Here is a 15,738-nt window from a genome sequence, read left to right as displayed (position 1 = left end):
GGATATTTTTACGTGCTTACATATGTGAAAGTAAATACTAATACATAGTGACAAACAAATTCTGAAATTTTATATAGCCTTATATACTAATGCATATAGATTTCAACCGTTATATATACCATCATCAGGGCACTTGTTTGTGTTTGAGCTCATAAACTGTCCCAGACCATGGCCAACTTTTTACGCGAATAGGTACAAGTGGAGAAAATATAATATATGTATGTATAAAGGACATGCGATCGATATTTCCAGCGCAGTCGAACGCAACGTATGCTGCAGAAAAACAATAGCAACGTAATAACAAGAAATGGCATGCAAAGATTTCTCTACTTGTCGTGTAAACCTGCCACCTTCGCCAGGCAACCCCTTCTCTCTCTCTCTCTCTCTCTTTAAGCAGCGCATGCGCCACATACAGGGGGCACTTCCGCTGCACGAATGGGGTTGCTAGCAGTGGGTGCTGCAATGGATGGCGTGGGTGCTATTCTTTGTATACATACAATGTATGCGTGTATGTTTTAGAAATTTTTCACGTACACAGCAACAACAAAATATCAGAATGGGAGCCGAAGACAATAGGTATAGTAAAAAATAGTAAAATTCGAATGGAAGTTATGGTAGAAGGCAGAAGTTGACTTCCATTTTGTATACCAATTCATTATTCATCGCTTTTAAGGAAGTAGCTATGCGGAAGTGGAGAAAAAGACGTAAAACCTATTTTGTACAGTGAACATGAAAGCTTTGGACAGCGCAAATCTGTGTAATAGCATGAGATTATATCGTAAAGATATTTTGTCAAATAAGAAAATTTTCTATATGAGGAATAGATTATGAACGTTCAGTTTGTATGGCAGCTATATGCTATAGTGATACGATATCGGCGGTTCTGACAGATGAACATATTCTTAGGGAAAAAAGGACTTTCAGGGACTAGTTGGCGTATATACAAACAGAGGGCCATGGTCTTTCGGGTGTTACAAACTTAACCCACACCAGGTAGGGCAGAAAAATTTGAACGTATGTACATATGTATTCTATAACATTATTTTATTCTCTATATATACAATACTAATTAATTTCTCTCTTTCAAAGATTTCTCAATGAACAGCAAATCGATGCAAATAAAATTAATCATTAAAATTTTACAACAACAATAACAACAAACTGTTATATACATAAAGTAATATAATGAAAATTTACAACAACTGCGCTGGGCCGTCAAATTGACTGCAGTCCGAGCATTATTAGTTACTGTTGTTGCTTCACTAGTTGCAGCTACTATTGCAACCACGAAGTGAAGTGCTTTGCAGGGAAACGAAATGCAAAATATGTAAGTATAATTTACTCTTTGCACGTCTCTCTCACCACTCAATGCTGCTGACATTCTAGGGTAGATGAACTTGTACTTGCCATTTGTGCGCTAGCAAGTTGGAATGGCAGCAGCAACAACTATTGCAGCTACAATGCTGGCAAATGTTTGCGGTTATATGCAATTTAAACAACAAAAACAACAAACGCAACTACAACTAGCATGAAATGCATGCAATTCATTGCTGATTGTTTTTGCTCGTTCATGCGTGCTCCAACGCTCACTCCCTCTCACTGCGTCACTTTTCTTTGCATTTCGCACATTGTTGCTGACATGCTGCGCCGTGCGCATTGCATGCACACATACATAGTATGTACATATGAGTACATGAATAAGGGCTCATTTTGCAAGCAGCAACACTCTCACGCTCTTCATTTATGGCATAACACAACCACTGCTGACTCGATTTGGTTTTGTTTTTGTACATGCTCATTCAGGTTGGCTGCATTGGACATGCCTTTTATTTTGTGATTTTGTTATTGTTATTGCAAATGCAACGGTTAACTCGGCTTTCATGGCTTCACTTAATGCTTTGGCTTCGCTTAACTGTTATTTTTGTTAGCAAGCCTTGGAAAATTTCCAGTGGATTTGACATTTCAAATCGATTCTGTTGGCAGTAAATGAGGAAATAATTAAGAAATTTAGTTTAAAAACTCAATATGAAATTCTTAAAATATGTACTTATGTACACAGAGTAAAGTTATTCTGTCAAATAAAAAAGTTTTCCATACAAAAACTTGATTTTGATCGGCCAGTTTGTATGACAGCTATATGCTATAGTGGTCCGAAAGCGGCGGTTCCGGCAAATGAGCAGTTTCTTTGACAGAAAAGGAGATGTGCAAAATTTCAGATCGATATCTCAAAAACTGAGAGACTTGTGCATTACAAATGACGTCACTAAGTTGTTTGCGGATCGTGTGACTCTTTCGTCTTTCATGCGCTTGTGTGTAAATGAATTATATGCTGTCAATGAAAAACCGCTCCATTTACTAACTAGCTATATTAAGCAAGCCAAGCGAGCTAAGTATTAAGCCGTTACGTGTTCAAGGTCTACAAGCATGCATGTACCTAATCGTGTTTATTTTTATATGTTTGCACAAGTGCAAATGAATATGATAGAGACCGATATACCAACAAGAATCGGACAAAATGGGTGCTGTTTTGTGTTTTTTTTTTTTAATTTTTTGTTTTTTTTTTTTTTGTTTCGCAGTTAATTTTAACCATTTATGATTTGAACAAAATGTCGGTTAAATGCCCACCCTTTTACACCAAGTTTCGCTGACATGTTGTCTTCGAGCTACTCGAGCGTTGCTCATTGTTTGGTGTAACCTTTGATTTAGTATACCACCAAAGAAATAGTCTAGAGGCGTTATCGCATGATCTTGGCGACCATTTGACTGGGCCATTTATCGAAAATAACGATTCGCCAAACCTTGCACGCAATGTGTCCATGTTTAGACGTGAAACATAAGGCGGCGCTACGTCTTGTTGGAAATAGAGTTCAGACGCGTTGATTTCAGCAAATTCCGGGAAAAATCGTGTTAGAACGCGCTTTATCGGTGGTAACGGCATTTCCTATCACATTTCGAAAGAAATAAGGCCCGATGATGCCGCTATAACACAATCGGTCAATTTTTGGTGTTGAAATTGCATTTTCTGAACCACACGAGGATTTGATTCAGCCCAATAGCGACAATTTTGTTTGTTGACTAAGCCAAGAAGATAATTTTTCGGTTTTCCGGATTTTCCGGAGAACGTGAATTTGCGTAGTAATCTTGAACAATTTCCAAGCGTTATACCAAAGTGCGAAGCGAAATGATGAAATGGCAAACCTTACTAAACACACTGACATTTGACAATTTGAAACAAATACCTAAACATGGCCGCCACGAGCTGTCAAAATCATATCACACATGCCTATTGCTTGACGCTGTATTTGTGGTGCTCAGAGGTGTTGTTAGTGTTAATTTGTTCGATCGTGCGAATTTTGGGGAATTTCAAGTAATAAAAGCAGGTGTCATTTAATAAAGGTTTGTTTGTAACAATTAACATGCCAAGGTCACTCGACATTTTAGTGAATCGAAAACTGTTTGGAAAGCACTTTGTCATTGACCCTACAAACCAGTGGGATTTATGTTAGTTGTCAACAATAATTACCACGTTAAGGTGGTTGAAAGTTTTAGTTGATCAATAAATTGCTGTTTTTGAGCCACACTAGCCTATAGCTATTGAAACTGACTCATCAAAATCAAGGTCGTTATACCCTTACATGTTATGAGCAGTTTGAAGGGTTTGGCAGCGGCGGTACAGCCGATGTAAACTATTTTCCATTTTTTTCCTATTTTTAAATGAAAATTCAATAAAAAATTTAGTGTTTATTGCTAAAAAGCACATGCACTTACTAATTTTTTTAATTATCGCTATTTATATTTGCGCTCATTGGCTTTGCATTTTCGATTGCGATTGTAAATTATCACCAAAACATCATTATTGGCGCTTGGATACACAAAGTCGATACATATGTATATACATACATATGTGATATGTATATATGTATGTGTATACATTAATGTATGTATGTATATACACATATGAAATCATATTTTTAATGATTATGCGAACGTTGGTGGTCATTGAAACCTGTGTGTGGCAAATAGTAAAGAAAATCACGCCAAAGTTGCTTTCAATTCCAATCAGAAAACATATTTTTACGCTTAGCCACTTGCCGCTAGCATTTCCTTGCCGCAACACGCCTCCTTTTCCGCTTGACATCATTTGTATCGTTACTTTATTTAACGGCTGCTTGTAAGCGCCTGCAACAACGCGCTCTTCATTCCATTGCTCACAGTCGCTCTCTCCACTTCCATCTTGTGCTTAGAATTATTTTTTAATGTTTTGTTTATTGTTTTCTTTTCAGTTCCACACACTTTTATCGATTTCTGCACCGTTCGCATTCGTGTCCAGTCAAACGTTCATTGGCTTGCTACATATACAGGCGCATATGCACATAGATACAATCATATACATAAATATATATGTACATATACATATATATGCATACAAACATACATATAAATAAAAAAAGATTTGAAAATAGCTCCAAAAGCGATTATGACGCGCCGCGCCTCATATACTACGTATACATACATATGTATATTTACCTATATACCATAGCTACACGCCAGCTGGCGCTGTTAAACACACATACATACATGCATTTACATACATACGCGCCCCAATAGCTTAACAAATATGAAAGTGCGCGCGCATACGAAAACCAGCTCGCTTCCCAGCATCATTTTGAATCAACTATTTGCCATCGTCATCACCAAAAACATTTTCATACAGTTGTATTTGTTGTTTTTGTGTATATTATTTTTTTTTTGTTAGTTTTTCTTGTGACCAAACACGCATACCTGCGCGCCCACCCAACCATTTTTACAATAGTTGCCTACGCCTGCCCTCCGTCACTCTTCAGCCAGTGACGTCACAAAACTGGCTGCGGAAACTGGTTTTCACACCACACAAATGCGCATTTGCAATTGCTGTTGTCGTTTATGCTCGTAATGCGCTCTCATCATTACTCCCAATCGATAAAACAATAATCAAGCTGAACTTGACTGTTATTCTGCGTTGTAGTGTTGCTGAAGCCGGTTTTGCCCTAACTGGTTTCTCAAGCGCTAAACACACACAACTTGTGACGTCACCATGTGGTGAATGCGCATGCCACCATCGTTTGAGCAGCACAATTGAGCGCAGTGCCGGCACAGTGCGTCGCGCCGGAATATTACTTAGATGCATAACATCTAAAAAATTATAGAGAACAGTTGTTATAGAATGCAGCGCTTCCGAGTTTATTTCGGTTATTAAAAAATCTATAAAAAAAGCCATCTGCTTCTTTAAAAGCTTTTGGATTGGCGAAAAAGTCGAAAGTAGAACTTCAACTACGAGTTTCTGTGCATAAATGTCAAAGATACGGAATAAGCCGAGCCCCAAATTCAATTTTACATTGTTATTCAAAGCTAGTTGTGTAATGTCCTTATGAAAAGCTTTCCTAAAAGTTTTTGGATTTACGAAAAAGTCGAAAACCCCAAATTCAGTTTTACATAGCTACTTTAAAGTAGCTGTGGAATGCTGTTATGAAAAGCTTATTTAAAAGCTTTTGGATTGACGAAAAAGTCGAAAGTGCAACTTTAACTACGACTTTTTGTCCATTAATGTCAAAGATACGGGATAAGCCTTAATCAGTTTTACATAGCTACTTTAAGGTAACTGTGGTATGTCCTTATGAAAAGCTTCCTTAAAAGCTTTTGGATTGCGGGATATTAGCTGGGGTTTTGTGTCACTAAAGGCTAATATTATGTGACAAACAGAGCCCTAAATTCAATTTCGCGTGACAGCATAGCACTTCGAGTTGCTTCTATAACAACAGTTAATCGCATACACTGTAATTATTAGCAACGAAACTCCAACACGATACCACAGTGCGATGAGAACTGTACTTGGAAAAGTATCTGAAATAGAAACGCGACCATGCGCAAGCTGCCACACAACAATACAAACCACAAGAGAGCGTTACAGCTGCCGAACAGCCTTACAACACACACACACAAACACAATCAGCCGATTGGAATTCACAGCGAGCGATATTTAGATATTTACCACGAATGGCATACAGCCACAAGAGGCACTGTATCAGCATTTTATGAAGACGTGAAAGAGGAGTGGTGGGCTGGTTGGTTCGGAGTCTGGTATAAACATACACATATGTACATACATACGCACACAAGTGATTCACAAAAATGCTCAACGGTTCTGCTTACGCGTCTCCACTCTCCCCTACCACAGCAATAGTTGCTGCTTTGGCTCAATCGATTGCTGCTAGAATACAGTGCTAGTAGACTTCTACAAACAAACACAATAAAAACAACAGAGCTTAGCGTAAGTAAACAAAATGTGTACTCTTGAAATGAACGAGAGAATGCAACGAGATAAGACGAAATGCGATGCGATAAAGCGGCAGCGAAAAACTGCATGTGTGTGTGTGTGTGTGTGGAGCGCTTTGGTGGCGAAAGAGGCCAAGAGTAGGCCGTTGGCAACTTGTGATACATATATAAAATAGTTGCCGAGCAACTGTCGGTGTTGTTGTTATCATTTCGTCTTTGCGCTACATATTGAGGCCGCTCTATCTGCTGTGTATATATATATATATATATATATATGTATGCTTGTATGTATATATACTGACTCTTCGGTTTCTTGACTCTGCTGTCTCACATTTTTGTTTTAACACAGCTCCAACGCTTACGTTCTAATTGTTTTTGCTTTCCTTTGGGGCTGTTTGTTGTGTGTTTGCCTTCTTGCTATGCGCTGATGTTTGCTGTTGTTGCTATTTAGTGTGTATACTTTGAATTTCGTTTAGCAGGCACACACACACACACACACACATGTGTATGAAACATCTAAATATAAGTACATACAATGCACATCTTGAGCGCTACGTCGTCGAAACACGTCGTGCAACGTGAACAATGCCGACGAAATTGTTCATATGTAAAATCTAGGGAAGACGACGGTGTACAGGGAGCAGCTAATAGCTCGATAGTACACCACGTATATGAGCGCGCTGTGAACGAGTAAGGCACAGTGGTAGAGATCGCATAACATAGGCTGCAAAAAAATTTAAAGAGACCCTGCGTTTGAACTTTTGAGGAGAGAGAATATATACGTATTCTCCGAATTGTCTTGAAGTGTTGGCAATCCGAACGTGCTGGGTGGCCAAAAAAATTTGAAGATGAGTAATTGGAAGCATTACTGCATGAAGATTGTTGCCACACACAAGAAAAGCTCGCATAATCTTTGAGAGTAACTCAAGCCGTCATTTCATAAACTTTAAAAACAACCTGATACCTTCAAAAGCATGGAAATCGGGTGCCATATGAATTGAAGCCAAGTGACGTTAAAAGAATATTTTTCGTGAAGCATTCGCTGCTTGAACGCTACAAAAAGAAGTCGTTTTTGCAACGAAAGATGGCTGGTGACAACAAAAGGTTTCATTACGACAACCCTAAACGCAACAAATCATATCTGAAAGCTGACCAGCTAGCCAAATCAACGGTAAAGTCAAATATCCATAACGCCAAGGTAATGCTCAGTATTTGGTAGGAAGATCAGAAGGATATATTTAAGCTATTTAAACTATATTTTGAGCTATGAGAACCAAGTGAAACCATTAATGGAGAACGCGACTAACAACGACCAATGAAAAATAGTCAATAATTTTCCATTATGACATCGCTGTTGAAAAAATATTTGGGAAACAGCGGCTGGGTAGTTTTGCTTCAGCCACATTATAGTCCAGACCTTGCCCCTTCTGACTGCTATTTGTTTAGGAGGTTGCAGAATACCCCCACTGAAATGATTCAGAGCAGCACAGGATATCAAAAATTATTTTGATTCATTACTGACCCCCAAAATCGGCGCTGTTCTTTTGTGATGGATTCCACAAATTGTCGAATAGACAATGCGTTGAATAATGCTGTTGTTTTCTATAATAAATGTTAAAATTTTAAAGAAAAAACACACGCTTATAGTTATAGATCCAATAAATCCCCAAAAAAAACCCACTAATATTAATTTATACCTCGGGAAGGAAAGAATATTAGATTAATAATCGAATTGTTGTAATGTCTCTAGAAGAAAGAATACTTTGAAAAAATACTAATCAGAAATAATGGAATTGAGGTATTGAGAGCGCTAAAGTGTGGAGCAAAACAAAAAAGACTTCTCATGTAAATCCATGAGACCAAAGGTTTTAAAGTTTTTATATAACACCGAGACTAATAATAGTAGAAAAGATATGGTAATGATGTAAGCCACGAATATATGTGCATACAGGCACGCAGATACTGAAGTCACGGGCTTGCTAGAGTTCCCTCGCGCGCCTGTCATCAACTTAGTTCTACGTGGTTTGAAATCCCCCTCCAAAGTCTAACAATGAAGTTCAACAATACGCGCCCACTGTATCGCATACCTACTGACTCAAAGTTCGTGAGTATACAAATCAGTCAGCCAGAGCGAGTCAGCCATGCACATTACCGTATACATACACGCCAGCTCAGTAGCTAACCAGCCAACGGATACATTTTTCCGACATTCAATTGGAATAATTTGTTATTTCGCAGACGGCATTCGAGGAAGACGCATGCAAGCGAGCAAATAAGCCGGACAAACGCAGACGAGCAGAACCGTTTTAGTGAGCGCGTGTGAATGCCAGAGTTAAATGTGTATATATGTACGTATGTATATATACCAAATAAAGTGAAGTGTACACACATATGTACAACTGTATGTTTGTCTAAAGAAATTTAGTTACATTTTGTTTAAAAAAAAAGGTGTGAAATTTTCAGATAATTTATTAGCGTAAAGCAATTTCAAAGCGTTTTCATAATACTAATAAATTAGCAGTCATCGCTTTGGAAATAGTGCAAAAATAACGAGTGTGAGAACAAAATATACATATATGTATATATAATAATTAAATGCGCGTTTAGTAGTGTGTGTGCGTATATATGAACGGCTAGTTTGTTGTATTTGCGTGCATATGTACGCCGAGTGACCTGCACTTTGCGACGTGCGCGCATTTGAACTATTTGAAACGCTCGCGCGCGTCGCCATATACCGCAGCAGGCGTATATAATTACATGCGCTTATAAATGACATGTACTTTTATATACATATGTAAGCGCATATAAGTACATGTAAAGTGCGAAAAATTTCGTGTCTATACGCTGCGCCATTTAGGAAATAAAATTTGTTAGCGTTGCTACCGCGCGTACGTGCTGCGCTAAAGCGTTTTTACGCTACTGAACGCGGCGGTCGCTCACTCTTGCGTTTATATGCATACAAACATATTTTTAAAGTTATACATATACTTCTATGTTGGCATGTAGATACATATGTATGTGTGTATGAAGGTGCGCGCATGTCTAATTGGCGTAAAGTGTGAGTTGATAAAGCTGCCGCAGTAGTAGTGGCAATGTAAGCGCGCGGTAGCAACGCGACGGCGGCGGCATTGAATCAATAATTGTAAACGCGCGCGTGCAAATCAATAGATTTTTTCCATTTCACGAGTATACATAAAAATACAGCGTGCAAGCAGAAGTAGAAGAGGAAGCACCAGTGAAATTAACGGCCTTTTTTTTTTTGCCAAGGACTTTTGTCATACATACATATATAAAATCATAAACAAGACTTAGAATAGAGTGCTACTAAGCACGTCCAAAAAAAATAAATAAAACGGTAAACGCGCCGCAACTGTTATTGTAGTGTTTGACAGCTTTGATGTAGAGTGCAAAAAACTGAATTGATTTTGCGCGCTGTTAAAAATATACACATAGCCAATAAAGTCTGCGTTCATCCGACACATTTTTTTAAGTGAAGTAAAAACACAATGTAAATAGGCAATTCAGTTCAAATTTTCTGCATGTATTTCTTCTTTATATTCTTAAGTTCAAAATGCAAAAACAAAAATGTATATTACTCTTTTAATTTAATTTTTGTGATAACGGGATTTTAGTGTAAGAACAAGTACACATAGGCACCATTAAGTCTGCGTTCAGTTAGCTTGAATTGGCAATAGCGTTACTTCTCATGCATTTGTTCGTACTTTTTGCGTAGATTCTATTGTGTTTTAATATAATTAGTCGTTTAAAGAGCGCGTGACGCGTTTTAATAATATTTAAAAAAAATGGACACCAAAGGAAAAGAAATTAGTCTGTCGGAAAGAAAAATTATCATTAAGTTGTGGAAAGATGGCGAAAGTTTCAGAAAAATTGGGCAAGCTATTGGAAGAACGTATTCTGCTGTCCAGCGCGTCGTAAACAATTTTAAAAAAACCGGAATTTTAACGTCAAAACCGCGATCTGGCCGTCCGAAAATATTATCAGCCCGGGAAGAACGGAAAATAATAAATATGGTGAAAGTTAACCCTCGAATTACGTCCACAAAGATTATTGAAAACGTAAATATAACCATTAAAAAAACAATTAGTGCCGAAACTGCTAGAAAAATTTTACGAAAAGCTGGATATCATGGTAGAGTCGCTCAAAAGAAACCATATATTTCACTTTCAAACAGGCGAAAGCGCATTGAATTTGCTCATAATTAATTATATAGTATGTACACAAACTATTCATATTTTTTGCAATTTGTTGCGCGCTCAGCCAATTCTATATGTGCACAGCATTTATTAATTCTTTGCTTATTTTCTTTTATAGGAAAAAAGAAACACAAAAAGTGTTGTGTAAACAAGTATTAAAAACAAGCAACGGCCAAAAATAGCGCAGCGCTATTAAATAAGCGGTAAGAAAACGAAAAAAATAAAATAAAATAAAAACACACGGACAAGTCAGCGAAAAATAAACAAAGCGACGCGCAAATAAGCATAAACAGCAAGTGCAAAATAAAAATGGAAAATCCACAATTGCCGCGTGAACTGCGGCTGACAAAGTCGGCAAACAGCAGTTGTCAACAACAGTTTTATTGAATTTGTGTCGGGAACGTCGCGTGCGCGAAAGCTCACCCATTTTGAGACGATAAGTGTCAAGTGTGTTTCACTGTTTATAAGTTTTTTACAAATTGCACTTTGAAACGCGCTTCGAAAACAAAAACAACAAACAAAACGCAGTTCCTCTCAGAGTTAACGCGACAAGTTGTAGCACACAGTATTGCAAGCGCTTAAACGATTTTTATATTTATATACATACATACTTACATATAAATAACAGAAACAAGAAAAAAACAGCAACAAACAAGTTGCAAAACAGGCATATACGTCGACTACACTGCTTTCTCACGTTGCAGCTGTGCGCGTAGTAACCGGGTGAGCTTATTGTTGCAAACAGGTCGTACAGCAGGTTTGCGCCACCGCTAAATACCTACAAAAGCGAATTTTGTGCAAGAAAAACAAAACAATCAACAAACGTGACATAAAAAACCAGTTGCCATTTCGTACGCCCCAGTTAAAAAGCGTGCTGCAAGTGCGCGCGCAACACCTACAACGCATAGTGCAACAACCCACAATATATCAGGGCCAATCAACCACCAACACCAAGCGCAGCAACAGCAGCAGCGCCATCTTCATACCTACAACGCTGCGCGCTTTTCCAGCAATATGTCACTACAAACGAAACGCCAGCATTGCTATCTATGCGATCTGCCACGCATGCCCTGGGCCATGATCAATGATTTTTCCGAGTCGGTGTGCCGCGGTTGTGTCAACTATGAGGGCGCCGATCGCATCGAACTGGTGCTGGATGCCGCGCGTCAAATGAAACGTCTGCATCAGGCGGCTAAACGCAGTCATGAGAACGGCGAAGTGGTCGCACAGCAGCAACAGCAAGCACAACAACAGCAGCAGGCGGCTGTAGCGGCTGCACAAGCGCAACATCGCAACGCTGGCGGCGCGCCTATCAATGTGGGCGTCGGTGTTGGCGTTGTTGGGCCACAACAGCAGCAGCAACATCATCACGGCTATGCGACACAGCGCATTGGGCCACCACCACCACAAACCGCCGGTATGATGGATTTCCCAGTGAAAATGGAGGCGCATGACGCCAGTGTACGCCCAGTGCGCATCTCACATATGACACCGCATCATATGTCGATGACAAATCGTGCTGTGGCTGCAGCCGCAGCCGCTGCAGTAGCATCAAATGTTGGCGTGGTGGGTCCGGTACCGCCAGCGTTATCGGTGAATTTGAAGCGTCCACCATCCGAGGATGATGATCATACACATGGCGGTGATGGCGGTGGTGGCGGCGGCGGTGGCGCCGGTAACGGCCCGAATCCGATGAAGCGCAACGCTATTGAAGATCCCAATTTACCACGTCCACCGCTGACACGCGGCGATTCATTGCCGGCGGCCGTTTCTTTTGTACCCGATAGACAAGCCAATTTGCGGGACAAACATCAGCCAGTGCGTGCGCCATCTTTTGACGCGTCCTCCTTCAAGCCAGGTGGTAAGTTGACAAGTGAACGTGTATATCATTGAATTTAGTATAGTTTTAAGCGCATTTGTAACATACTCATCAAAACATACATTGGCGTCTACACACTAAGTTGTTGTTGTTGGTGGCTAATTTTACAAAAAAAAACGCGCATAAATGGCATCAAGAGTTGCCAGCTAACAAGTCATTCTTCTGAAATGTCAAACGTCATATGGTCTTTTGTGTTGTAAATCTGTCATTGTATCATAATTTCATCAGCAGTTGTCAATCATTAGTGTCAGTGTGTTTTTTTATTAGCGGTATTAGTTTTTGTTTTCTTTTTTTTTGTAAAATTAAACGAAAAGGTTTTCTACGAAATGCACGCGTTAACCCTTAGTAGACTACATAAATATCTGCATTTTTGAAATAAATTTTAAATGAAGGAATTTCATTCTTTTCTCAAATATTTACCCATCACATAAACAAATTTCCGTTTCAAAGCATATAATATTTGAATAATTGATAAGAAGCGGTTGGTGGGTTCACTGATAAGATTAGATGCCTTGATAAGAGAAAGTGCTGATAAAACAAAGTATTGATAAGACCTTGCGCTTAGATAAGGCGCATAGCTGATAACAAGTGAGCGCTGGAAAAACTGCTTGAAGTGTCAATAAAAGTTCGTTGCTGCATTAAAATAATTTTCTTTTATAATGCTTACTCAGCATTTTACTATAATTTGCTGGTAAATAAATCTTAATCCAGTGAAGTCACACTCGGTTAGTGTTTATAATTCTTTATTGAGGTATTTGCCTTACTCAGTCGTTTGCAGTTATACTGGATTTTGAACTCTACACTAACTGATAAGTAAAATTAACTATAGGCAAACATATACGTAAGTGTCACTACTGATTAGATTAGAAATGTGCCTTGTGACATTAACGGCAGCGAAATTGAAATAAATGTAAGAGAAGGAAAAAAAAATCAAATTATAACGGTAAAAAGTTTGCAGATTGGTCTAAATTTGGCAGTTTTCAATGTCTGAGTCACATAGTAGGGATTTTATAACAGTAAAAATGGTCAGAATTTGACAGATGTCAATATCTGATAGCGGTTTTATATTTGTACATCCTTAAAAAGTAGTTGTAACTCTAAACTCTTGCTCACAAGCATCGTTTTCAATATGGTATATTTTTATGTGTTAAATAATACATATATAAGGGCTTAGTCCGATTTTTGGAATTAAGCATTTTTATTATAGACCTTCTATCCGATATTTGGGATATCTTTAGATTTTCGGGATTATTAAATAAAAAAAATTAGATAAGTGTTAATTCAATATTTAATGCATTATTATTTCTATTGCAAAAATCGCAATGTTGTCACTTTCATTTAGTTCATCGTTAAAAACCGCTACCTCTAAACAACATGTTAGCAATTCATCGAAAATCGATAAGCAAAGAGTTGAATTCGACAACAATCTCTGATGAGTTTAATTAAGTATTTGATAAGTTTTGATAAATATTAAATATATCCCGCATTTTTACTTAATGTAAAATGTAGGTTCTCCGAAAAAATGTTGCTATTAAACTCTTATTAATTTACACTAAACGCCAGCCAGCATTTTGTAGTTACAACAATAACTAAAATCATTTGGCACTACATATACACACACATACAGCCTTAATAATACATATACATATATGCACGAATGTATATATAACTGCATTTATGTACACCTGGCACCCTCGCGCGCCACCCACTACTGGGCTGGGCACTACTACGCAAACGGCCTGACGCGTCAAATTCGTGTGTATCTACAATGGAAAATTCTTCAAATTTTGTTTCTGTTTTTGTTTTTGTACATTTTCATGCCAATTCCGACTTTTTACTTTCTTTATTGTATCTATACTATATAACACATGCATAGAAGATTTATACGCGCTGCGCGTATGTGCCAGCCTAGTAGGCAGCCAGGTCGTTTATTTATGTAGTAGTGAGGGAGCACACCACCCCTGCCTCTATAGTACAAGAATTCAGTTGTGTATAACAGTGTTGTGTTTTTTTAACTTCTTATTGCCTTTTCTTGAACGTGGTGGGTCAGTCAATTGATGCGTCGCTACACACAACGCAATGACATGTTTTGTATAATATATTTTGGGGTTGCTTTGCGTGTGTCGCAAGAGGGTGTTGGTGGTGGTGTCAGGCGTACGAGCTTTGCCTTTGTCACTACACAATTATAACGAGGTTACCCCAAACAGCATGTTGTGTATCTACACTTCTTTGGCGAGCACGAGATATCGGCATTGCGTCTGCGTTGTCAGCAGTGCATGCCAGAGAAATGGTTACCAAGCGAGCGAGCAATTGGCAAAACGTGCAATTGGCAAATGGCCCAGGGCAGTTAGGTGTAGAGAAAAATAATATATGTATGTATTTATGTATGTAACTATAGCATATAAAGCTTATATACTTTTGTTGGTATATAGGCGCGCATGCAACCATGCACGACTTTAAACTTGTAGCAATATGTCTGTATGTAAATAATTAAAAGTCCAGCTTGCTATGTACATACATACATATCTATATGTATTCACCATATGTGCTGTTACGTTGCATTCCCTTTTGCTGACTTTTCGCGTCGAAAGTGTCATGCGCAGCAACGTGTTCCAATGCAATTGCCTCCAAACATGCAACAACGCGCGACGACAGCAGCAACAAACCGCATATATAATATGTAATTCATAAAACGACAGAGCGCTTTATCTCACATATATAATATTATACGCCACATGCGCGTAGTTACATACAAAGCATATGCTTTGTACGCCAACTTCCTCATCGACCTCGTCATTTCCTCATGCTCATCATATGCCTCTCAACGTCATCATCATCATTATTAGTGTGCTACGCAACGTCAACATCGACTGATACTCGGCAGCTAGCGGCATACATAGGTACATGCATACATTTATATGTATATTTTTGTTCTACCGCCTCACTTTTGCGCTCGATTTTCTTAAACGAATTCCAAATCGTTTCGTTTCGCTGGCAAATCGCCAACGTATCGTGCAAAATTTCGTCCCCAACGTCGTTATAGTATATCTATATATATTTCTATCCATTATATATCGTCTACAACTGCATATAGTTAAATTTGTATATCCGCTTGCCGCGTTTGCGGCTCCGCACGCTAAATTTCTGCCCCTGCTGCGCTCAAACGAGTTACACATTCGTTTTTGTTTTCATTTGCTGTTTCTTCGGCGCGTATTTTTATTTTTTTCTTCTACGTTATTTAGCATACACTTTGCTTCAGCTCAAGTGCTGTCGCTGCTTTTTGCACGACTTTACGATATATGTACATATCTACTATAGGTATACGCAAAATAT

General features: G+C 38.5%; 1 protein-coding gene and 1 long non-coding RNA gene across 7 annotated transcripts in view; both read left to right on the top strand.

Annotated features, from left to right (window-relative positions):
- Positions 1-876: 876 nt before the first annotated feature.
- LOC138857597 (uncharacterized) lies at positions 877-2,089 on the top strand. The gene is made up of 3 exons (XR_011396740.1): positions 877-1,014; positions 1,090-1,327; positions 1,387-2,089. It is a non-coding gene; the product is annotated as an uncharacterized lncRNA (long non-coding RNA).
- Positions 2,090-8,450: 6,361 nt separating this feature from the next.
- Positions 8,451-15,738, top strand: part of Pits (Protein interacting with Ttk69 and Sin3A) — a 32,079-nt gene continuing 24,791 nt past the window's right edge. For 2 of the 6 annotated variants that reach the window (XM_014238183.3, XM_014238148.3), the window contains exons 1-2: positions 8,451-8,660; positions 10,645-12,387. In XM_014238183.3, coding sequence (XP_014093658.1) covers positions 11,541-12,387 — 847 coding nt within the window. In that variant the 5' untranslated portion in view covers positions 8,451-8,660; positions 10,645-11,540. Of the gene's footprint in view, positions 8,761-8,848; positions 8,868-10,523; positions 10,543-10,644; positions 12,388-15,738 lie in introns of those variants that run through there. The other 4 variants (XM_036359662.2, XM_014238157.3, XM_036359658.2 and 1 more) reach the window with 4 other exon arrangements.

Source organism: Bactrocera oleae, chromosome 5 (assembly GCF_042242935.1).
Source record: "Bactrocera oleae isolate idBacOlea1 chromosome 5, idBacOlea1, whole genome shotgun sequence".
NCBI classification, from domain to species: Eukaryota; Metazoa; Arthropoda; class Insecta; order Diptera; family Tephritidae; genus Bactrocera; species Bactrocera oleae.
The sequence above is the reverse complement of the archived record's forward strand: the minus strand, read 5'-3'. Positions and strand labels throughout refer to the sequence as shown.